The following is a 24,906-nucleotide window of genomic DNA, read 5'->3' as shown; positions in this document are numbered from 1 at the left end:
TGCTGGGGCATTGCTGGGGGTGATGGGTCTAGTAGGACACAGTCTACGGGGACCGTGCCTGGGCTCAAATCTGTATCTCCACCCTGTGCACATCACCAGTGCAGGAGAAACTCGCTCCTAGTTCAACCCATTTCCCAGGGTGCTGGAGAGAATACCCTTTAACAGGAGCAAGGCCAGCGCTATGCCACCAGATCTGCAAGTCTCCAGGTGATCAAGAGCCAATTGTAGGAGGCAAGGAGGTGTTTTAAAACTTCAACTGGATTTATTTAAGTTCAGCAGAGCCTGCGAGAGCAACAGCCCAGCCGCGCAAAGCCAGGCGTTGGTTAAACAAGCATAAATGGTCCCTGATGGAAGGATGGTGATGCTACTGAAAGAAGCCAACTCACACAGACGATGCTCTGTGCAAACCCAGGCAGAGTTGTTGAACAGGCGAGTACGTTAGAAAGCTGAGCCTGCTTCAAGTAGAGGGATGATCTTCAAGGTGAGGGAGCAATCTGCCTACTCACCCCCCTGTGTGTGCCACCCAGGTCTTGAGGCAAAGCACTGTGAATTCAGGTTGTGTAGGCACCAAGCTGCTCCCCAAAGCTGTTTGGAGACACGCGAGCTCTGTCTTGCAGAATTAAGGTGGGAGAGCTGGGCCTAAATCAAACACTGAGTTTTCTGGATTGGAATGTGCCAGGCCAACCCTGGGCAGGGGGCTGCAGGAGTGCATGAATGATAGCAGGATGCCCTGGGCTTAGGGGTTCATACTAGAGATGGGTGGAGCAATGCTGGGGTGGCAACATTCTACTGGTGCACCACAGGCTCTACGGGTCTCAGCATCCATACTCTTGGCCATGGATGGCTTACTTCCAGGGATGGTGGTGGGTGGGAGCCTAGGACCGTGACCACCCAAAGTATTACCACGCAGGTGCTGGGGTTGAACACACAGGGTAGGGTCAGAAATTCTCATAGTGATGTGCAAAGTAGGTCTGGTCCTTCTTGTTCAGCTGTTGACAAGCTTTTTCCACGCTCTTCGTCATCCCAGGTGGACCACAGCTGAACACCCCAATCTTCTGCACCTGGGGAAAGGAGGGAGCAAAAGGGGTCAAACCCAACAGCACCCACTCCTCTCACCCCAGCCACCCTCAGCCCTTTGCCCTCCAGCAGCTTTGGGCACAGATGCTGGCTAAGCTGTCTGTCCCAGCCTGAAGATGCTTTTGGGGAGATTGTCACCTCCCCATGTTGCTGCTGGGGCCATGGAGGAAGGACGTGGTACCCCAAGGTCTCTACCAGCTCCTGGCAGTGGCTGCAGCCAGGGTCTTGCCATAGCAAAGGGTGTTTGACTGGTTCTGGGCATTGCTGTCTCTGGCAGCTCCTCCTGCCTCCAGAGGGAAAGTGGGGTTCATACACCCCTTTTGCCCAGCCTTTACTGCAGATGCCACTAAGGACTCCAGGGCCTTGGGGACAGGCTGGAACCAGTCCTCCACACTGGCCCACTGGAGTGGGTGCTCCTCCTCCTGTCCCCACCTACGCACTGACCTCGGGGTGCACCTCCTGCAGTGAGCTGAAGAAGGGTACGAAAGGAGGACGCCCGAAGTGGGTGATGGAGCGCAGCCCCGTGAACAGACTCTTGTTGAGCACCTTCTGGAAGTGCCGCTCGCAGATGTACTGGAACAGAGATCAGTGCATGTCAGATGGCCCAGCGTGGCCCAGCACAGCATGGCAGCCTTCTCGGCGGGTGGCCAGGCTCACCAGCATGGTGGTGCGCAGATCGAACTTCTCGGCCAGTTGTGTGATGTAGATGTGCACAGAGACCAAGTCGTTCCTGTCTGCTTCCTCCACCTCACGGATGATGTCTGCCAGCCACTCAAACTGCCGCTGTGTGCGCGTCACCCAGATGAAGTAGATCTGTGGCACATGGGGGTGAGGCTCAGAGTGGGGTCAGCACTCTTCTACATATCCATGGGGCACCTTCTCAGGTGGATCATGAAGGATTTTACCCCCAAAGAGCCTAGCAGCAGCAGGAGGCATCTCCAGAGGGTTCTTGTCTTTCATATCCTTCCTCTTACCTTCTTACACAGCAGCTTGGAGTTTATGGATGACTTGAAGACCAGGTCTTTGAGGATGGATGCGAAGGGTGTCACCCCAATGCCTCCTCCTACCAGCACTGACACCTCAAACTTGTTCCACTCCTGGTGGCCCTCCCCGAAAGGCCCATCCAGATAGAGCTGGAAGGGAGCCAGCTGTCAGCAGATCATCTCCTGCCTCCACTTGCCCAGGTCTTGGCCACTTTCAGGGCTGGATAAGCACCTCGGGCTGGGCACAACCCATTGCCAAGATGCTCTCAGGCTTGGATGTCCCCATCCCTGGAGAAGCAGCATGGGTCTTACCTTGGGCAGCTTGCCAATGAGGGCCAGGCTTTCTGGGGAGTAGAGCTCCCGCAGGCGGGTGGTCCAGGGTCCCACAGCCCGGATGTGCAGGCTCAGTGTGTCCTCGTGTGGTGCCGAGGTCAGGGTGAAGGGGTGGTACTCGGTGGTGCCCAGGGCCACGCAGGCGACACGCACCCACTGCCCGGACTTGTAGTCGAAGTCCTGTGGCCGCTGGAACCGGAGGTGGGTGACACCTGGGGTAGATGGGGATGGGAACTTCATTCCAGTGGAGACATTGAGTGGTGGAGGTTCCTCCATCGCTACAGCCCCCAATGCTCTTGTGAAGAGCCTGGGCTGAGCCCCCGTGTGACCAGGGATGTTGTGGTACCTGAGGGCAGGAGCTCAGCTTTCACCACACTGATCTCCACCTTCTTCCTGCTCAGGCTGAGCAGCTTGTCTGCGCTGTAGATGAGAGCTGGGATGATGAAGTAGATGTAGAAACGGGGCTGCTGGATCAGTGCATAGCTGCCGTGGATGATGATCTGGGCAGGGAGCAGCCTCCATCAGCACGGTGCTCAGCACAGCAAGCCATCGCTCCGGGGCTGATTCGGTGGCAACTCAGCAGCAGCAGCAGGGAGCTGCAGCTGGGGCCACCAGCTCCCTTGGGACTTCCCCAGTTATTTTATCTCATCAGCTGGTCTGACCCATGGGCTTGCGGTGCATTGGCGCCACCACCCTTGCCTCCCAACCCAAGTGCTTTACCAGGACGTAGAGCAGCACGTAGAGGTGGTGGGTGGTCCAGAAGCCCTGGAAGCTGACGCGTCGGAAGTGGTGGGTGGCAAACACATACATCACAGCCAGAATCACAAGCAGCAGCACTCCTGTCATGCCTGAGGGGTTGGGAGGTCCCAAGGGGGTCAGGACAGCCCAACAGGGGCTCCATCTGGATAGGGCAGAAAGCTGCCCAACTTGAGTGCTGCACAGCCATGCAGATCTGCCATCTAGGTGGTCTCACCTGGAACAGTCTGGAAGAACCACCAGTAATACTTCTGTGGAAGCTGTGACCTGAAGAGGGGCGAGAGGTAGCACCATGGAGTGGCCAAAGCAAACTCCTGGTTCCCACTTTCATTCCTGACCATGCCCAGGACGCTCTGTCTGGGCTGTCTTTTAAATTTCACCTACCCATCATCCGTAAAGACACTGGAAAAGAGGCAGGACAACACACTGAGAGGAGTGACTGAGAAGATGTAGACGTTCACTATGTGACCTGCAGTGTGGAGCACTGTAGGAGACAGAAACCAAGAGAGAAAAGCATCACTGTTGCTGTGGATGGAGATGTGGCAGATTCTGCTGATGTGCCCAGGGACTTGGTGATTCCCCCTCTTCTCTGGTCCAGAGCATCTGTGTCTCTGCAGGCTCCATACAGGTCTTCAAGCTTCTGCCTGGTTCTGCTGTGCCATAATGGGCTGGTCCTCCTGCTTTAGCTGTGGTTTGTGGGTGGCACATCGCTCAGCAGCCCACTTACCTGAGAAAATCAGGGCTGCCATGGCAACCCAGCGGTGGAAGTCCACAGCAGCATCGAAGGGGATGTAGTGATTGAGGAAGGTCTCCCGCAGGACGGTGATGAGGTTGCGGCACATGGTGAGCAGGATGTAGGAGTACATGAAGGAGATGCAGGCAGCAGATCCCCGGGAGATGATGATCCCCACAAAAGTGGTCTGTGCAATTCCAGTGCTGGGGGATGCAAAGGCATAGTCTGGGGAGAGAAAGTGGAGGAGGTGTCAATGTGCCTGACGCTGAGGGCCATGAACATTCCTGCCACCTGGATGGGTCTACAACAAAACGGCCACCAGGGATGGAGCTGTGTGGGGACAGGGGCATGATTCGCTGTGTGAGACCCCCCCAAAGCTGCTGGGTAACAGGGTCTCCTTGGAGGTCAAGTAAGAGGATAGTCCTCCTCTGCCAGGTCCTGTGAAACTACACCTTGGTACTGTGTCCTCAGTTGGGCATCCTAATATGAGAGGGATCAACAAACTAGAATGAGTCTGGTGGAGGTCACCAGGATGGGTGGATGCTGGAGGATGTCACACAGGGGAAAAGTCTGATTGTTCAGGCTGGAGGAGATGGGTCAGGGAAGAACTTGTGTCTGTCTGCAACCACTTAAAGCCAAACTCTTTCTCAGAGATGCACAGTGAAAAGATGAGAGCTGACAGCATGAGTTTCACTGAAGGAAATTTAGGTTTGATGTAAAATAAAACCTCTTCAGAAGGAGGATGGTCCAAAACTAGCACAGGCCTAACGATGTGTCAGGAGCTCCAATCTCAGAGCTCTTCAGACCTTCTCTAGACAAGGCCTTCAGCAGCCTGATTCAGCTTTGAAATTGACCTTGCTCTGAGCAGGGCACTGGACCAGACCCTTCCAGAGGTCCCTTCTAACCTCAGTAATCCTTTGGTTATTCCAGGGGAAGACCAACACTGTTGTCCGAAGAGGTACTGGGACCTTTCATACCCTGAGCATGCCCTGTGCAACCAGCGGGGTGTCTGGGGCAGCAGGGCTGGGTGGGCACTTACAGTAGGCTCGCTCCACAAACACTCCGGCTGTGATGGCAGAGAAGAGGACCACACAGACAATATGGCGCCGGTAATTCTCAACGAAGCGCTTGAACTCCTGGATCTTCTGCTGAACTTTGTTCCGCTCATACTTCTTCCGTTGAGCTTCAGTGTACAAGTGCAGCTGGTATGGATTCACCCTGGAAAATACAGGAGGGCTGGTGCTGAGGTTTCACCGTCAAGGCGTGGCCCAGGGCCGCGCTGCCCAAATTTGGGTCTTCCTCCTTGCACAGCACTGGGACGTCACCATGCTGTTGATGGCAATGACCTGCAGAGCACAGTGCCAGCGATTGATCTAAGGGTAGCCTGATTTCTACGCACTTTTGAAAGCTGATCACAAATGTGTGGATAGTGACTCATAAATGAAACTGTAGATAAGAAACAGAAAAGATAATTTTTATAGTAATATTCAATCTCCAGACATATCCATAGATAAGGGAAGGTCTTTGGAGCTATAAAGGTAAATGAGGATATTCTGACCATAAATTAACTGCTTCCTTGTAGAAATATTTGCAGCTGACACAGCAGTGAGGATGAGTCTCTACTGCAGCTCCTGCCGACAGACTCTGGGTGAACCAGCAGCAGAGGAATTATAGAATCATTAAGGTTGGAAAAGATCTCAAAGATCATCAAGTCCAACCATCAACCCAGCACTCCCATGACCACTAACCCATGTTCCCAAGTGCCATGTCCACATGTTTTTTGAACCCCTCCAGGGATGATGACTCCACCACCTCCCTGGACACCCTGGGCCAATGCCTCACCACTGTCAGGAAAAGAAGTCTTCCTAATATCCAATCAAAACCTCTCCTGGTGCAACTTAAGCCAATTTCCTCTTGTCCTGTTGCTGGTTCTTTGGGAGAAGAGACCAACCCCCACCTCACTCCAACCTCCTTTCAGTTGTAGAGCACAAGAAGCTCTCCCCTCAGCCCCCTCTTCTGCAGACTAAACAATACAGTTTTCTCAGCAGCTCTTCATGTGTTCCCCAGAAGTGTGGAAGTGCAGGCAGGATCTACCAGGCCAAGCCCCTCTCTGCGTGCAGGACATGCCCTCTAAAAACCACTAATCCCAGGCGCTGGAGTTGGCCACTTTTTGGGGTTTTTTTTGAGAGGCACATCACTTAGACCCTCCTATGGCACTATCCCCACCAAGACAGGGCTGTTCCCATAGCTCTTTGGCCAGCAAGAGGCTGTGATGTGACTGCCTGGGCCAGGGCATCTTTTACAGGGAGGGTCTCACATCCTTCTCCTATGTTGTGACACCATCATGGGGCTGCTGGCTGCTTGCAGCAGAGCCATTTGACCAGGCTGGACACAGAGACATGAGAAAGAGCAAACAGGCTGAACCCAAACCCAAGAAGCACACCCGGTGAGGAGAGAGTCTACTCACTTTCTGCCTGGTCTCTTCCGCAGCTCTTGCCCTTCTCGCTCCACATAGTGGCTTGTGGTGTCCAGGTTTGGGTCTGCCTTCTCCTCTGAGATAGTTCTGTTGGAAATAGAGCTGTATTTAGCCCAAAGCTGGACTTGCAGGAAAGGTTCACCAAAATTTTCTCAATTTCCCCACTTTCCATCTCAGACGGAGCTGAGAAGGTGTCTGGTTCTTTCCTGCTCACACTAACTCTAATCGCACAGTACATGGGCTGGATTCACTCCAAGAGAACCTGCTCCTCTGAAAAGCAAGATAGGACTCCCATCCCCATATAGTGGATGCAGCAGGGGCTTTGCAGGAGGCAGTTCCTCCCCTCCACCTGCCTGGGAATGAGGGCAGCAGCCTCGCTGCACAGTTTGGCTTGCTCATGGGCACGTACCAGCCGTGGTCATCCCTCTTCCCCAGAACCAGGCATGTGAACACCCAGTGGGCACTTGTTGGAGGAGCTGAGGTGAAGGATGGATGTGCATCAGAAAGGATGTGCATGTGGAAAGAGAAGAATAAATGGCAGCAGCAACAAGACTATGGAGGAGTTTACCCTTTTGGATCTCTCTTCATTAAGAAGGAGACACGGTTGTGCAGGTTTTGCTTGAGCACCTCGGGGACACCTTTAAGGAACCAAAAGGACAAACAGCCATTCAGAGTGTGCAGGAGGTGGTGGACAAGGTTTAAGCTTCTCCCCTGGGCAGGGGTGTGGTGGGGAGACACTCTGAGCTGACCCAGATGTGTCACACAGAGAGAGACAGATGTTGCCTTGTTAATACGGTTGGGTTGGATAGATTGATGGGACAACATTTGGGAGCTACGTAATGGGTGATACCCATCACCTCCAGCCCTAGCGGGCCTGGGAAAACCCAGTGCTCCTGCCCACTGACCTTTAATACAGAGCTGGGTGAAACGAAGCTCACTGTCGTGGTCCCGCAGCATGTAGTGGAAATCCTCCCATGTCAGCTCATCCCTGTCCTGAAACCCTGAGGCCCGAAACATGGACTCGGTCACCTGCTCTGCTTGTTCTCTTGACAGGCAGTTGTTGGAGATCTCAATGAAGGACCTGGAGCAAGGAGGGGAGACAGGAACTTCAGAGACCACAACTTGAGTCCCTCAGATAACAGCAGACCAGTTTCATGGGAGAAATGGGCTCTTGGTTGGGAGCGTTGAGCCCAGGGGCTCTCACGTGGCACCCTTGGGGAGCAAAGCACAGAAACTGGGAGCTGCTTTTAAAGACGTCTGTGTTTACATACAATGTGAAAACATCTGGAGAGAGAAGTACCTGAGCATCCTCAGAAACTCCTCCTTGGAGAGGAACCCATTCTCATCAATGTCGTACATCCTGAACATCACCTTGGACTTCTCTTCTGGGGACCCTGGTGGGGAAGGAGAGAGGTGAAATAAGAACAAGATCCAGTTTTCATCAATAAAGATGCTTTCAAACATTGTCTTTGAGAGTCTGGACCTGCAGCAGTGAAGCCTCACCCAGCTCTGAAAAGACTGAAAGCCCACTGCTGATCACAGCTTGAGAAGTAACTGACTGTGAAGAGCCTGTTGCCCATCCACTTGACTTTCTCAAGTGCAAGGTGAAAAATCAGGTAGATACACATTCCTTATTTTACAAACTCAAAATGTGTTTTTGCACAGCAGTGATTTTTCTGGCAGCTGCTGTGGTTGGATCTGGCATTTACCACCTCCATCTAGGAACCCACCTTTCCAGAGGTCATATAAAGGGGATCAGATATGACATCAGATACAGTTATTATCATGTCTCAAGGACAGACCTGTCTCAGGAGACATGTCTCAGGAGGCTTGTCTATGGTGACGAAAGACAGCTCCCCTCATGAACAGTCTTTCAGCAAACATAATTACATTGTCACTGCCACATAACTCAAATCAAAGATGTCCTAAGTGAAGGGAATTTTAATCTGTCTTGAGTGTCTACAGAATTGGCTTGCTAGATGGATCTTGTTCTTCACTCTGCTGGTGTCATTGCCAGAGCCTGGAAACAGGACTGAGAGTAACAGATGAAGTAACACTATCAGCTCTAGCTCCCACCTTTCATGAAGACCACCAAAATGTCCAGGAATTCCCGGAAGGAGATGTAGCCATTGCCATCTTTGTCAGCCAGGGAGAACATGGAGTCCACAAACATGGAGTGGGCTTTGAGCCCCAGGGCCTCAGCAAACTCAGCCCTGCTCAGCTCACATGTTAGAGACTCCTTTGCCTTCTGTGAAGATTCAAAGTTGAGCTCTCCGGCATCAGATCTGTCAATTTCCAGCACCTGCAGGTTGTGTCCCACAAAAGAAATCCCATGACTGCTGGCAGAGCAGAAGGTTGGTGTTCACGTGCCTGACCACTAAGACTGCTGGCTGCCCTGGCACAGAACTCATGGCAGATACCATGGAGGCGTCCCGTGTCTTTCCTGCACCAAGTGACTTTCACACCAAACACTACTGACCATTATGGAGACCTCAGTTACATCATCCAAAAGTCTCTTTGCAACTTTGGACACTTATACCACCACAGCAGAACTCCCTTTGTCTTCTGCCAGGGAAAATGTCCCTTGGCCCTGAAGGCATTGGCAGCTTCCTTGTGCAAGGCTCACGAGCTCTTGCGAACAACAGCAGCAGCATTCATTGCTTAATTTACATAGAAATACCTTCCTCCATGCCTCCACCTACCTGAGCAAACAGGTGCCTGAAGAAAGTCTCCAGAATTTGTTTTCTCTGCTCCTGGGTGACTGCCCGTTTCATCAGGCTCTGCTCCTTCATCGCAGACATATGCAGATCAAGGTGGCTCTCCTTCAAGTAGCCTTGTAGCTTCCCAATGAAGTTGGTCCTTTCTGCCTCCTCGCTGAAGAGCAGAACCTGCGAAAGACCCCACCGAATGGCTGTGAGCAGCAGAGGCTCAGCTGGGATGTGGGTGCTGCTGCTCTTCACCAGAGTGGTCGCCCCATGGTATGAGCTGGACCTGATGGTTCTCAGAAGGCCACAGCCACCCTTTAGGGACCTAATGCTGCTCACAATGCCTAGGACTGAGCAGTTCAGAGTGTACGTGACCAGTAGCAGAGGACTGTGGAGGGTCCAGGGGAAGGTATCATATCCCAGGCATCATGGTACTCACCAGGTCATACTCCTTGGGGCTCTTCAGGAGCAGAGCTTTGTTCCCTTTGTTGTTGGAGAGGATCACCTCCACCCTTTGATGGGCTTCCAGGCTGATGCTCCGAAGCACAGACCCTCTTCCATCCAGAACTTTGAGCACTTTGTCAGCTTGGAGCTGAATGTAGACGAGAGAGCTGTCTGTCTTGGGACCATGCCACTCCATGGCTGATGGGAGAGAGTAGCAGGAAAGGTGCATCTGGGCTCCTACTCATCCCAGCAGCTCCTTCACCTAGATGCAGTTTGGGAGTGATTTCATGACCTGACACATATTAAGGGAATCTGTAAAGCTCAGGTGCATGGACACAGGGAAAGTACAGATCATGGAGTAGGGAGGCTGGATTTTTCCAGTGTCCAGAGCAAGGAGATAATGTCTTTGTCCTGGAGCTACTGGTGAAATTGTTCTACATAGGTTTCCTTCATGTAAAATGTGATCTGGAGAGGGTTTACAATGAGAAGGTCATAGGATGGCTCAGGTTGGAAGACTCTCTCACCTGACATCTTGCCCAAAGCAGGACCAGCTACAGGGTCAGGGCAGTCTGCTCAAAGCTTTATCTGGCTGGGTCTTGGGTAGTGTGGAGTCTTCACAACCTCTCTGGGCTACCTGTTCCACTGCTTGATTACCCTCCTGGGGTACATCCTTACATCCAGTTCTCCTTACATCCAGTCTGGTTATAAGCTCCAAGCCCAGCCCTGCCTCAATATGTGTCCCAACTTCAGCAGCATCACCAGATGCCATCACAGGTTTGACAGTGCCACCTCACCATATATTGCCTCGCTGGTCACCTCCCCCTGCTCACTGGAGCTCTGCTTCTTCTGCAGCTTCTTGAAATCTCTCTTCCGGAGAACAGCAACGATCCAGGCAACAAACAGAGTCACTGAGGACATATGAGAGAAGGAGGCATGAGCCATCACAAAGGTCCTTCCCACTTTGGCAGCATCACCTGTGGGACTGGGGCAGAGGAGGTTTTATTTCTTCCCCATCACCCCCAAGTTAATGCTGCATGGATTTATTTAGTAATAAAACCCTGCTCCCTCCTGGTGCCCAAAGACCCCGCTACCTCAAGGTCCTCAGGAGTGACCAAGACTCAGCAGATCCTGCTGGGTCCCTGGACACTCAGCCCCTTTCTCTGGTAGAAGAGGAGAAGGGTAAAGAAATAGAGTGACAAACCTAAAGGCAGACAGCAGAGGACAATGATGATGAGCCCAAAGCCTGCACCGCTGCCTTCAAAGTAGTCCAGCACCATCATGGGCGTGCAGTTGGCCAGGTGTTGAGCTGTCAGCTGCTGGGGTTGGGGGCATGGGTCCCCTGCATGGGCGGAGATAGGCTGTGAATGTCATGGACCTTTGACCCATCTCACCTTTGTCGTCTCCAGGAAACTCTGCATTAAGTGCTGTTTGGGTTCGTTGCTGAGTGACCCAGAATGCACTGCAAAATGGGGACGCTCGAATTAAACTTCAGATCCTAGGGAGTTTAAAACCTTTGTTTTCATATTGAACCTTTGTCTGCCACAGCAAACCAAGCACAGAACTGGACTCAAGAGCTCTGGGAGTTCAGCACCATCACCTCTCCTGATGGGATAAGCTGACCAAGAAGCACCCTGGGCCCTGGCAAATTTGGGCTCAGAGCCTCTGCTCATCCAGATGCTGCAAATCCAGGTAGTCTTCCTGGCACAACTGCATGGAGCGTATGCCAAGGGAACCAAAATACCTTACATGGACTGGAACCTGTGCCAAATAAAATGCTTTTGGTAACTGGGAAGGGTGTGGCAAGATCTCAAGAGGACAAGACATACTGCTGTATCCACACCTCACCCTGAGCATGGCAGCAGGACTCTTTTGGGCTCTTGGCAGGGAGAGGAAAGTTCATGTCAAAGACAGCCCAGGAGGGTACCAGGGTGAGGGGTGCACATCAAGATATCAATGCTAGGATGCTCCTAGCTTGCTGGGAACCCAAAATGTGCTGGGATGCAAGTCCTGAGCTATCCCCAGGCTGGAAGCCAGCTGGTGCAGTTGCAACCATATCTGCAGGAAATCCTGGCCATCCCTTCCAGCAGTGCTGCTTAACCAACAGCCTCATCAGGGAAGCAGCCAGGCAGGAGTGGGCATTGCAGTGTGGCACCCAGGGCATAATCAGGGATCACAGTACACAAAGCTTAACTCATCTGCAAACTTCATCACGTTTTGGGTCACTCATCTGTTTAACCTGCAGACCTGTGTGTGCTTATGTACAGAAGGAGCTAAAGGACATGTCAGCATCCGTGTGACAGCGTGGGGTAGGTCGAGGGTGAGTTTTAACCCCAGCCCAATCTTCTAGAGCATCAGTTGCATTTTTGTGTAACAGAATCACTTTGACTGGAAAAGACCTTTAAAGTCATCGAGTCCAACCATTAACCCTACTCTACCAAGTCCACCACTAAGCCATATCCCCAGGCACCACATCTTCATGGTTTTTGAAAACATCCAGGGATGGTGACTCAACCACTTCCTCAGGCAGCCTGTTCCAATGCCTGATAACCAATTCAGTGAAAAAGTTCTTTGTAAAGTCCAGCCTAAAACTCCCTTGGAGCAGCTTGAGGCTGTCCCCTCTTGTTCTATCACTAGTTACCTGGGAGAAAACACTAACGCCTACCTCTCCTCAGCCTCCTCTTCTTCAGACTAAATAGCTACAGTTCCCTCAGCCCCTCCTCATAAGATTTGTTCTCTAGGCCCTTCACCAGCTTCACTGATCTTCTTTGGACCTGCTCCAGCACCTTGATGTCTTTCTTGTAGAAACTGAACCCAATACTCAAGGTGTGGTCTCATACCCAGAGCTCTCGGTACCCAGAGATCCTTCCAGGATTCATGCAATGCTGTCACTGAGCTACCGGCCATGTCACCAAGATGCCTGCATTCCTCTCTACCTTGCTGGTGCCGTTGGCTCCCTGCATCCTGCCATTGCACAAAGCACTCACCTTCACGCCAGATGAACACATGGGGCTGGAGGTCTGTGGGGTCTGCGTAGGTGACAGCAGCCAGGATGCTGTGGAAGGTGATGTTACGGATCTCACTAATTTCCTCCACTGTGAACAACCTGAGGAAAAAGATGTGGGGCCAAGTGGTGGCCCCAGGTGTCACTGGCCAGCAGTAGGAGGAATTCTCTCTGTGCACTGTTTTAGGAACCGGGGAAGCTGGAGGATGTATTTTTCCTTCGGCACCAGTTTTTGTGTGCTATTTGGGCTTGCAAAGCAGTGGTCAATCTGCCAGGTGGGGAGGAAGCATTTACCCATTTTTGGTGTTTTCGAACCAAAACCTGTCACCATCACGCAGGCGCACAAACTGGTCCAGGATGATGGCACTGAAGAGGGAGCTGTCAGCCTCCAGCATGCCTCCAGGGAGCAGCTCCAGCCCAGCTGTGTTGTTGGCATACAGAGCAGCGACCTTCTCCAGGACCTGGCCGGAAAACACCACCACACACAAGTGAGCAGAGGGAAATCTGCCAGGGAATCAGAAAGTCTTGGCGAGACTCAGGAGGAGTGAGGAACGTGCATTTCACAGGCATCACGTGTCAGTGAGCTGGAAGGATGCTCAGCCCCACACAGCCTTGAGATCACGGCCTGGATTTGAGCAACTAAGCATCACTCCCAGGGTAACGTGCTCCAGGAAGAGCAGAGCACCCAGCAGCACAGGAACTTAGTACCAGTGCAGGATATATTTATTCATGCCCTGTAATTACACTTAGCCAAATTCAACAGCTCTGCGGGCATAAAATAATCTAGGGTAGGATGCTCACTGATCTCCCTCTTTAAGAAAGCTGGGAAGAGACTTTTGACGAGGGCTTGGAATGTTAGGACAAGAGATAATGGCTTCAAACTGAAAGGGGAGATTTAGATTAGAAATGAGGAAGAAGTTTTCCTCTCTGAGGGTGGTGAGACACTGGCATGGGTTGCCCAGGGAAGCTGTGGATGTTCCATCACTGGAGGTATTCAAGACCAGGTTGGTTGGGGTTTTGAGCAACGTGTTCTAGTGGGAGGTGTCCCTGCCCGTGGCAGGGGGGTTGGAATGAGATGATCTTTAAGGTCCCTTCCAACCAAAACCATTCTATGGTTCTATGATTCCCACATTGCTGGAGAAGCCAGTTTGCCTGGACTGCCCCAATGTCGTTTGACCGACATACTTTCTGTGCCCAGATCAGTTCCCTGTTACCTGTTGCTCCAGGTGTGGGGCAAGGTCCGCCCAGTTCTGGAGAGGCTCCAACCCAAATCTCTCCCGGGCTTGGTTAAAGGTGGGCAGGCCAAGGTCTCGCCCACGCTGAAGCCAGCTGGCTACATAGTCGGTGCGGGAGTACTTGAGGGGTCCATACCAGTAATCTGTGGATGGATTTGATGCCATGTTGATGTCAAGGCAAAGCCAGAGGAGCAATCCCAGCTGCCATAGCTTCTGGGCTGGCCTTGTCCCTGTGCCATGGGCCATGCTGAACACAGAGATCATCTTCATGCCCTTGCCAGGATGGTTCCATGGACATGCTTAACATGCCTTGCAGCTTCTCTGCACCTCCATTGACGAGGTTAAAGCTGATCTGAGCATGTGGCTGGGTGCTGATGGTGATGGAACCTGCCTCCCCAACTCAACCCCTGAACAGCCCCAGAGAGAGGGTCCCCCACCAACACATCAGCTGCATTGCAGGGGAGTGCAGACCTTGAAGATCTTCCACCACAATGTTGTCCTCCCGCTCCGCAATCTGTGAGCTCATTCCCAGCAAGACGTTGTCCACATCCACATCCTCTGCCTGCCGCAGCTGAGGAAAAATCAGAAGTGCAGATGATTCCTCACAGGACATGGGGCAGCCCCACACTCCCAAACAGGTGCCCACAGGGGTGAAAACCTTGGAGGGGAACCAGAGACTATTTCCAGGCTCATTTTCTCCATGTCAGCTCAACCTTGAGGTCTGAGCCTGCCACAGCTGAAGGTGGCATCTGGACATGTGGGGAGGATCTTGCCCTCCTTGGTTGATGGTCATCCTCTGCACGCAGTTTCCCTTTCGGAGCCCTTTGGGGTCCTCTGTAATGTAAAGCAAGGAATGAAGCCCCCCTGTCCAGGTTGCCACATGATCAGGACCCGTACCTCTCGGCTCCAGTAGCTGTTGCAGAGGCGCACTGCTGGGAATGAGCTGCCAGGTCCAGGCACTTCCTGGAACTTGCACTTGGGGGCTCTGGAACAGCAGAGAAGGGCCGGACTCAGCCCCTGGTCAGGGCTGCCCTGAGCTGACAGGGCTTGGCTGTCCCAGTGAGGGGCAGGATGTGGGGAAAGGACAGGGACCATCCCCAGCCACCACTCCAGCTTGGGCCTCCCCTTCCCTGGCATGGGCACCACTCTTCCACAGCCCCACCCGGCTGCTCCTACCTCTTGTAAACACCCGATGGCACCATAGTGGCCAGAAATTGCCCTGCAGCCACCGCGAACTCTGGGGAAAGGCCGGGGTCCAGATGCTGCTGGTAACCTGTGGGGCAGCAGCCACGGTCCAGTAGCCAGGCTGAAGGGAAAGGGGGCCAAGATCCTTCTCCCACCTCATCCCTCAGCTCCCCTGATCCCCCCCAACCCCTGCTCCTTGCACACCATCACCTGCTGTGCTCCTCACCTTTGTACTCTGGGACTTGTCTCCCCAGCAGGGTTGGCAGCCACTCGTAGAGCACGATGCTCTAGGGCACAGGGGAGCTGGGTCAGGACCAGCAGCGGGAAGGATGTCAGGGGTCCCAGCAGGGCCAGGGGGTCCCATTCCTCACCTGGAAAGTGGCGATGACTCGCTTGCGAGCGTGCTGGAAGAGGTCCTCATCAGACCAAGTGGGATGTGCCTGGGCCAGCGCTGTGGCCAGGTGGTTGTGGTACCGAAACCAGGCAATGCTCTCAGCCTGCAGGAAAGGGTTCTCGTTCCCCCAGGCGCTCCCCAGGTCTGCAAGAGCCGCCGGGACCATCAGTTGGGGATGCCACCAATGGGTGTAGCTTTGGAGGAGCACCACCCAGCCCTGTGGCTGCAGCCCAGCACCCCCTTGTTCCCTTGCCCTTCCTCCCTCCCTCCCTCCCTCCCCAGGGAGACAAGCAGCCTGAGCAAGTGAGAAGTAGCACCAGGTTCCCAGCATGAACCAAAGGCCGGGCAGATGAGGAATTCAGAGGAAGCTGAACAGATTTTTTTTTCAGCAGCAGCTCCTTTCCTCAGAGATCACCTTGGACCAGAGGGACCAGCAACCATTGGGCTCTGCATGTTGGCTGGGAAATGACCCGTTGCCTCCCAGGGATGTGGCACCTTATGTTCATGGTGTATCTTTGCTGGAAAGCCTTCACCAGATCACTCATCTTCCTCCCCTTTGGGCTAGGAAACTGCCTGTTCTCCCATGGGACTCCTGACCCACATATCCCAGCTCACCAAAACCCCCTGCCCTTTCCAGGGGTCCCTTTTGGGCTCAGCTCCAGGGACGTCCTGCTCTCTCTGCTCATGGTCAGGGATGGAGCCAAGAAGGTGAAAATCTGTTGAGGATGTCACCATTACCATAGATACCCTGAGGACCACCCTGTCCCGTGGACGGATCCAGTGCCTTCCACATGGGGACCTTCCCATCTGTCTCCCTTGGGAGTCGTCCACTGGGCCCCGATGCCAGCTGTCCTCCCAAGAAGCTTCTCAGGGCATCGCTCCAGGAGTGTGAGGGGCCATAGATGGAGCTGCCATCCAGCCAGCCTGTCACCTCATTGATCTAAGGCAGGCACAAAGAACAGGCATTAACAGGCAACAGGAGCTCAGTGGAAAGGTGCAAAAAAAAGGTCCAAAAAGCCCCAACACGGGGCTTGCAATGCAACCACCCCATCCCCTGTTTTAACAAGAGTTATCAGGATGCAAATATATACACCAAAAATTTTCTAACTGCTGGAATTAGGGCCAGGTACAAGAAAAGATGAGGTACAGGTTTTTCAGAAGCCCATTTTTTGTTTGGTTTGGTTTGGTTTTTTTTCCCCCAAATTATTTTGATCTATGGCTAGAAACAGACATCTGTGAATCCCTACGTAGGCAAGACCAAACTTGAAGGACACTAAACCCACCTCTGGGGAAACTGGGAATACTGGAGCTGTCCCCTCTAGGGAGCCCTGTCCTGGCAGCATGCTAACTCCCCTGCCAAATGTTTTCATGAAAATACCCTTTTGATTTGGAAAAATTGCAGGAGTTTTCATTTTTCTAAGGTTTGAAATACTGCTAAAAACACTTGCTAATCTAGTCTCATCACGGTGAAAGGTTCCAAGGGGTATTTTGATTTGATAATTTTGATTGGGAAGCTTTCCAGTAGAAAAGAAAAATCACATGGGCTTGGGAACACACCCAGCTTCAGCACAGCAAAATATGGAGAAACTGGGGAAAAATCTGGATTTTTTCTCTAATGACTGAAATTCAGAAAAGCTTTACAACTTTCTGACAGTTACTGGCTCAGTTTTGTGATAGGCTATTAAAGACATGAGTTGGTCTCTGAAAACATGCGTTGCCATGACTGACCTTCTAGAGAAACACAAGTGTAGGAACTGGTTACAGAAGCTCATGCTTGTAGTAACAGGGCTCCAATTGTCACTTATCAGATGCAGCTGGAGCTGCCTTTGCTCATTTTGATTAAAGTGATAAAAACTTTGGCAGCTGAGAGAGGCTACAGAGTGCTCCTGCTTTACCATAGTAAAATGGTAAAGTGCTTCTGCTCTCCTCCATAAACCATGCATAAACCATGCATTTTGCATTAAAATAGATGACACGGGCAGATCTAGAGTAATTATGTTTTCTTTGGCCAATAAAAGCACTGACCTTGAGCAACCACACATGTTGCTCTGTGTAACCAGTACCTTGGAAGTTGTGTTTTGCGTTCACTTGGAATTGGTTTAAATACATGAGAGATATTTATTTTTAAGGAAAAAAGAGGTGGTCTCCTTTTATTTTTGCAAACACTGTCTTGGATGCTATGGACTGCAGTGTTGGGTGAAGAGGAATTTAGTCAAAGGGCAAAGAGCAAAGGAAATGCTACCTACCTGTTCCCGGGGGCTGTTGGGGCTCTGCCCTGTCTCTGCTGCCCAGTGGATGCGCTGAAAGGGCAGAACCACGTCTCCAGTGCCTGCAGGGTCAAACACGGGGTCTCCAGATGGGATGTGGATGTTCAGGAACTCAGCAGGGCAGCCAGGTTTCTCTCTCCCCAAGATGTCCAAGAGCACATGGAAACCTGTCAGAGATGCAACCATGGTCAGCAGCTGAGAGGGCTGCCAACAGCATCTGAAGCAGGACTTGATGCGCTTGATGGTGGGCAGCTGAGCTGTACATGGGACTACTCTGCAGCAAGGGTGGTTTTCTTCCTGCCTTCACTTCTGGTTTGCTCCATGACTTTGAAAAAGTCCCTTTGGGCTGGAGCCAAGATGTGCTGAGCTCCAGTCCACAGGAGCAGGGCTCCAGATACCCCTGTCCAGAGCTCATGAGTAGGATAGGATCATTCAGGGACCAGGATGAAAAAAATGAGCCAGTGGATGTTCAGAGAACACTGGCAGGGGGATCATCTGGTGGCCGCCACTTCACCAGGAGCAAGGCTCTGCATTTAGCCATTATTTCCCTGCAGCCCTCATCTATGGCCTTCAAGACTGATGCTGAGCGCAGTGGCTGCTGTTGCTATTGGCCCATTTGAGCTTTGGTGTGATGGGAAAAACTACCTTCAGGGAGAAGCTAAATGGTAGCATCTGCCTCTCTTGTGGTTCATCTTGGGGCTGAGCACCCCAGTTTGGGTGTCCAGGGATGTGGATGAACCTTATGGAGAGCTAATTGTCTCTGCTTCTCTGACAAGTTCAGCCTGGCTTCTCAGTGAACCAAGGGTATTTCACAGAGACAGACATCCCTGGGCTTTGAGACCCAAGCTCCCAAGTGACAGCAAAACCTGCTCCAACTTGCAGCAGTTCTGCCCAGAAGAACCCAACTACCAAACTCACAGCGTGGCTTTTATCATGTCTGTCAAGTATTTTGCCATTTTGATACTACCCCTAAAATAAATTAGGAATTTCTCAAACAACAAATATTTAGGGCAATGGCCCAAAGTCACCCAAAAATAATGCAAACTCTCTTGACTGGACAGTACTTTGGTATGGTGATACCCAAGGCTTTATCTTTAGGATTTGGTTCTGCTGTGAAGTGGTGGGTGAGGAGCACTCTGATGCATGGCTTTGGGGTGTGAGAAACCAACATTTTTTTCCACCCAAACCAACATGTTTCCACTCAAATCAACATTTTTCCACCCAGTGCCAGGCTTCAGCTCCTACCAAAGAAGACAGCCAGCACGGTTGTGTTCCTGTGGGAGGGCAGCCCGGAGGGTCCTCGTGCCACTGCGTTGCTGAGCTTGCGAGCGTTGGGCACACGGGGCTCCTGCAGTGCCTGGTAGACACCATCCGCATAGTTGGCTGGCAGGAGACGCGGCAGCCTGGCTCCTGCAGCACCAAAGAACATGGCATGGGCCTGGTGGCACCCAACAGATGGAAGATGCAGCAACCAACAGCGGGGTACGCAGGCATGTCCCAGAAGGTAGCAAGAGGATGGCGTAGATACTTATAGTGACCAAGAACATGCAGGTTTTGCTACCAACACCCAAAACTTCTTGCAACAGTGGAATCAGCCCTCTTAAAACTAAGAGGGATCCTCCATGGCATGTTCCCTTCCAGTTGTCCTTCTCTGGTTGATGTGCAACCCCGTTGACAGTGGGTAACTGGAGTGATGTTAAGCTACTCATCTTGCCTATGCAATCCTACACAAGCATGGTGACTGCCAACTCCATAGAAAACAGAAGAGGGAACACCCGGAGAGGCAGAGAGACAATGGAGAAGATGAGAGTGGAACACCCTGGCTTTACACCCACTGCCTGTCCCATAACTGAAAAGCCCAGAGGTGGGAAGTTATTTCTCACTGATGAGCAAGTTCATTTAGAAAGGCTCTTCAACAGTGTGGGGTGGGCTTCATTTGCTGGAGCTCCCCAGAGCCGGGGAGCCATCCTAAGTTACTGGCTTAGTTTTGAGTTTAATTTCCATAGGTTTGTTTCCAAATGTTAAAGGTCTGTTCTATCTGTCTGGAAGAGGGAGATCTTGTCTGCCAGGGACCTGCTGGATCTCCCTGACGGGTTTTGGTGTAACTAAAGGGCTGATGACACATGTTACATTGGAGAGCCATCCAAACTCAGAGGAAGCTGTGTAGTTGCCACCATGCCTTGTGTCACCATTTAAGTGACTGATCTTTGCTGCAATAAATAGGAGGATTTATAATCTTTAATATTTTAGATAAGATCCTGCCTGATCTACCCTGGTCCCTGGCTCAGGGACATCTCCTGGAGGTGGGCCCATGGGCTGGTTGAAGGCATGAGAAAGCAGCTCTCCACTGGCACAGGGAAATCCCACATGCCTGTCCTAGTACAGACCAGTACAGGCTGCATAGCAGCCCAACAGTGCAGTATCTGTCCTGCACAGAGCAGAAAAGCAGCAGGTCCATCATGTCTGAACCATGAACTCTTCTGTCGCTGGCCTTGTGTTGAGTGATTTTTAAACTGCATGCTGATTTTGACTAAAGATGCCTTTTCCCAGCTCTGCGATCTCTGACCATCACTGAAACTCCTGTGAAGAGCTGGATCCTCCCTACCTTGGATATTTTGGATGGCCCTGCAAAGACCCAGCTCTGCTCTGGGATGGATCCTACACCGTGGCCTGCAGATGGTGGTTGTGTGGCAGGTAGAAGTGGCAAGGCCAGGACATGGGAGACATGGCTGGGCTGCTTCTGCCCTCCAGACTGCTCTAACGGGGCACTTAGGTGCATCTAGGGACCTACCTTGAGTGCAAACATCCACCTCTCAGGACCACAGTAGGTGGTATTGCCTGGCCACCTGCCTAGTTTGGGGGTCAAGTCAGAAAGGGTTTCTCTCTCAGTCGTAAATCAAGGCAGATGTCAAAGTGCCAGCTCATCCCATGCCATCATCCCCAGGCTTGGCACTCACCCACGGAGCCACGGCTGTGGTGCAGCAGGTTGTTGTACCAGCCGTCGTAGCGCTGGACCTCCCAAGAGATGTTCTCCTGGGCTCCTGGAAGAGATGGGACCCACTTGGTGAGCAGCAAAAAAAAAAAAACCAAAAAAAGGCATGAAACAAGCATCTTCATTACAGATTTAGATTTATATTCTGATATTTCCCCATATTTTTTCTGAAGCCTTCTGTACAAACAGTTTTTACATCAGTTTTGCACTCCTTTTGAGGGATAAACAGTGCATAAGATGAGAAATTCATCATGATCTTGACGTCTCCAAATCAATTTCTGGACCCCACCTATCTGCTCGCAAAGGATGTTCATTTTCTCCTTCTCTCTCATTGTATCAGAAGTCTCTCCTTACTTCTGATCCTTAAAATGTCCAGGTGAGTCAAGCAGAGGCCTTGACGCTGGAGTTACGCTCTTCTCCAGCCATTGTGTATCAATACCAGCTTTTATCAATAAATATATATTTAGTTTTATTTTGTTAGTATTTCTGCTTTTATTATAATACTAGCAAGAAGCTCTAGTTCCTGGTTTCAAGCTGTGTACACACATAAACAGCATTAGGTGGATCTCCCAACCTGCAGGCTCTGCAAGTTCAGCATTTTGCTCCATTTTTTTCTTATGTCATCGCACTGAATCATCCCCATCTCTGATACGATGCCCCATGAGTTAGAGGAAATTTCTGTGAGGACAGAAACTATCCAGGGTCTCCCCACGGATCCATTCTCCTGAAATCATACTTACTCCCCAAGGTCCCTGTCACCAGTAGAGCTATGGTCAACCTCAGCATAATCTCTGCTGGTTTCATTGGCCACTGGGTCTTTGGAAGCCGAGACCTGGAAATGGAGAGAAGCAGGAAGCTGGAGCTGGGCTGTTCACTGCTCCAAGGAACATGCACAGACCATAATCTCAGCTCCCTCTTGTGGTTTCTGTTGCCTGGTAAAACCCTGCAGCTGTCATCATCATTCAGCAGTTATCTCCTGATTTGGGCTGTGTGAGGGTGGCAGGGAGAACAGGCGACATCACCCTGCGAAAGCTCTGTCAGAAGCTGTCAGTTGGCCTGAGAAGACCTTTATGCTGGAGCAGGACCATTACCCCTTGCTTTGGGGTACCCCAGCAGTAGGTTCACAGCTCATCATCCATGGCAGGATGAGGTGCCAGCTTTGTTACAGAAACTCTCTGTTACCAAAAGAGCCACGTTTCACTCAGCGTGCAGTCAGGCATCCCAAAGTGTGCTAGCACTGCAGATCAAGACCTGTTGATCACCACTGGGCTAACTCAGTGACGCTCTTTCATGACCAATCTTTACCATCTTACTTTCCACAAAGGCCCTGGATCTATTCAAGTTGAGGTTGGACAGGTTGCAACCTGCTCTAGTTGTAGATGTCCCTGCTCACTGCAGAGGGGTTGGACTCAATGATCTTTACAGTTCCTTCCCACCCAAATCATTCTATGATTCAGATTTCACCAGTGGGACCTGAACCCTTAAAACCGAGGTCAGCACCTGACTGGAGAGAGGGATTCCCAGCCATGAACAGCAAAGGCTCTGTTTTTTTCAGTCATAAATTCCATAATGCTGCTGCTGGCTTTCCATGCACAGGAACACCAAACTTGGATTTAACTCCATGATAAGGTTTTTCACTAAATATGACTCCTTGGCCCTTGTTCCAGCACTGCAGGTGTGCATCTAAAGACTGGTATCATTTCAGAGGGGCCATGTTGCCAAGAGATGTGGTGATGTGCAGGTTTCAGCTTTTCCTACACTGCTCTGTGGCAAGCCAAAGTGATGCTTCTAGTTTCTTTTTTTAGTTGTTTTAATCAAAACTTAAATGTTTCCTGAACACGAGGGGAAACTTCTTTGCTGTGAGGGTGGCAGAGCCTGGAGCAGGCTGCCCAGAGAGGTTGTGGAGTCTCCTTCTCTGGAGAGATTCCAGACCCACCTGGATGTGATCCTGGGCTCCCTGTTGTGGGTGACCCTGCTGGAGGAGGGTGGGTTGGATGAGATGAGTTGGTTGGATGAGGTCAGGGTTCCAACCCCTAACCTAACCATGCTGGTGAAAGGGTGGCTTCAGGAAGGCTTTACATGTTGCCAGCAGCTCTGTAGGCTTTATTTTTTATTTACCGGGAGCTGTGGTGGAGATTGCTCACTTGCAACTACCAGCGATACAGATTGTAATATGAGTCACTAAATACACTGTCCACTTGGCAAATGAAGTGGCTTGAGATTTAAATATTGTCATTTGCACTCACATTAATTGCGTTCATAAAACTGAATGCTCGTCGCCAAGTTGTAAACACAGAATGTAACTAACCTGTGTCAACTCCCTTCCGCCAGAGATTTCTGTACCTTGGGCCTTTTACACTGGGAAATAACCCATTTCTTCAGAAGTGACACTTCCATCTTCCACCTCTGTCAGAATAGGTCACCTGCAGTCTCCACCTCACAGGAGGCTACTGCAGGTAAACCATTTTGTTGGCTTTCCATAACATGGATTTAACCGTAAATCACTATTGAAATACCCGAGCACTGATTGAATTTTTGGTTGTGACCCCACCTCCACGCACATGGGAGCATGTGCTGCTGAAAGCCTCAGGGCTGCTGAGAGCAGCATCATGTGGTGTTCCTGGTCACACTTGTGGAAGAGGTCCCAGAGCTTTTCCACCCCACAGCCCTTTTCTGAGTGTGGTCTTGTAGACATGAGATTTGGGTTGTATAGCTGGTGGGAACCAGAGCCCGCTCCCATAGGAGCAAGAACACAAAAGTTTGGCCAATGAGTGAAGCACGGAGGTGCCTCAGACCTCTGCCAGGAGTGGCAAAGCCCAGTCGCCATCACCACATGGGACTGTCCTGCTAGAAAGCTCTCCCCATTCAAAAATCCTGTTCCCTGCTCACACCAACGTGGAGGCCTGCATGGCTGGAGACACCCTGAGCAACATGACATGCAGCAGTTGTGGTTTGCTTGTGCACAGAGGTCCATGTGACCTCCCACACTACAAGAAGGGAGTCCCCATAGACAAAGGATTTGTCTCCTGCTGACTCAAAATGTACAGAGTTGCAACCCCCATCTAGAGCTGAGGCCTGAAGGTGCTGCAGAAGATTTACCAAAGTCACTCAGGAAACATAAGGCAAAGCCAATGCTCAAAACACATCATCAGTCAGGGTGTAGCATGTCTCCTCCTTCCCCTTGGGTCTTCTCATATGGCTCCAGGCAGAAAATGGGGTTTAAAATTCCTTCTGCCACTGAGCAAACCTCCTGTTTCCTCAGATGCAGGAACTGCTCTTGACCCAAGCCATGAGGTGATGTGCCAGTACTCATGTACTTCTCATCTCTCCATGGCTCAGCACTGAAATCCAAGACTATGGGACATGGGGGTGTCTCTGGAGGCTTTCCAGCCTTGACCATGACCAAAATGATACAGTGGCAGTGGTCATCTTGCTCCAAGCAGTAGGTTGGACAACAGACTTTTGAGGGCCTTTCCCACCAACGTGGAACTGCTCTTCCATATCTCTAAACTGCCTTTATGTCTTCCTGCAAGTTAATAGGCACATCAGCAGTTTGTCTTTCCCAACCAAAACCTCATGAGCTATTTTCCTTCCCCAGGAGCAGCTCTCTCTGGCAGAACTTTGTCCTTTCCAAGGCATGAAGAGACATTGGCACCATGTCTCCTCTGCCTATCAGAACTTCTCCAGCTGTTGCTGAGAACCCCCCCCCACAGGCAAGGCTAAGTCACAGCAATTCTTACAAGGTGCAATCAGGAAGAGGAACATGCCGATCTGGGCTAGGGACCTTATACCAAGGAAGATGGTGATCCCATGAGTGGCACTCATCTGTCCCACAAGCTCTTTTCCAATGCTTCATCTGAGTTAGCTTCACCTTCAACCTCTTCAGCATGCTCTCCCATGTGTTTGGGACCAGTTGCCAGGCTTTTCCAGAAAGATGTCCCTGCCTTCCAAATCTTGCAAACCACCCAGGGGGTTCCTTGACATAATGAAACGAGACTGACCTTGGAAGCCCATGGTGCAGCTTGCTGAGGGAAAGCTTTGCTAGCTTGGATGACAAGTCCACAGCCTTATCAAGCTTTCCAGGATTTTTGTAAGGTCTGATGAGCCCTCCAGCCTCTGCTTTTCCACAGATTCTCTGTGCCACCTTTGGAGCGTCATTCCCTCCCTCTGCACCTAGTGAAATCAAGTACCTGTTTCCCCAGCCTTGTCTTCTCCAGTCAGGGAGGATCCCTTTGCCCTATCAAGGCCTGGAGTTTCACATCCCTCCAAAAACTGTTCTGCAGAGAGTGCAAATGCATGGCTTCCCCCAGAGCAAGGATCTCCGC

The 24,906-nt window shown here is 51.4% G+C and overlaps 1 protein-coding gene across 1 annotated transcript; it reads right to left on the bottom strand.

The window, feature by feature from the left end:
• Positions 1-938: 938 nt before the first annotated feature.
• On the bottom strand, positions 939-20,630 carry LOC103773474 (dual oxidase 2-like; the record flags this gene model as incomplete). The annotated part of the gene is made up of 32 exons (XM_008940842.1): positions 939-1,061; positions 1,522-1,650; positions 1,735-1,890; positions 2,052-2,210; positions 2,373-2,605; positions 2,740-2,893; positions 3,114-3,241; positions 3,367-3,416; positions 3,534-3,633; positions 3,877-4,107; positions 4,922-5,100; positions 6,350-6,445; positions 6,927-6,996; positions 7,264-7,439; positions 7,659-7,752; positions 8,435-8,660; positions 9,061-9,246; positions 9,503-9,705; positions 10,302-10,415; positions 10,709-10,846; positions 12,492-12,610; positions 12,803-12,969; positions 13,723-13,886; positions 14,215-14,344; positions 14,641-14,728; positions 14,920-15,016; positions 15,155-15,215; positions 15,300-15,466; positions 16,061-16,262; positions 17,569-17,756; positions 18,835-18,999; positions 20,547-20,630. Coding segments are annotated over 32 exons (4,577 nt in total), but the record flags the coding sequence as incomplete, so codon positions are not given.
• Between the last annotated feature and the right edge of the window lie 4,276 nt (positions 20,631-24,906).

Source organism: Merops nubicus, unplaced genomic scaffold, assembly GCF_000691845.1.
Source record: "Merops nubicus isolate BGI_N331 unplaced genomic scaffold, ASM69184v1 scaffold9305, whole genome shotgun sequence".
Lineage (NCBI taxonomy): Eukaryota > Metazoa > Chordata > Aves > Coraciiformes > Meropidae > Merops > Merops nubicus.
Note: the sequence above shows the minus strand (reverse complement) of the source record. Positions and strands in the feature narration are given on the sequence as shown.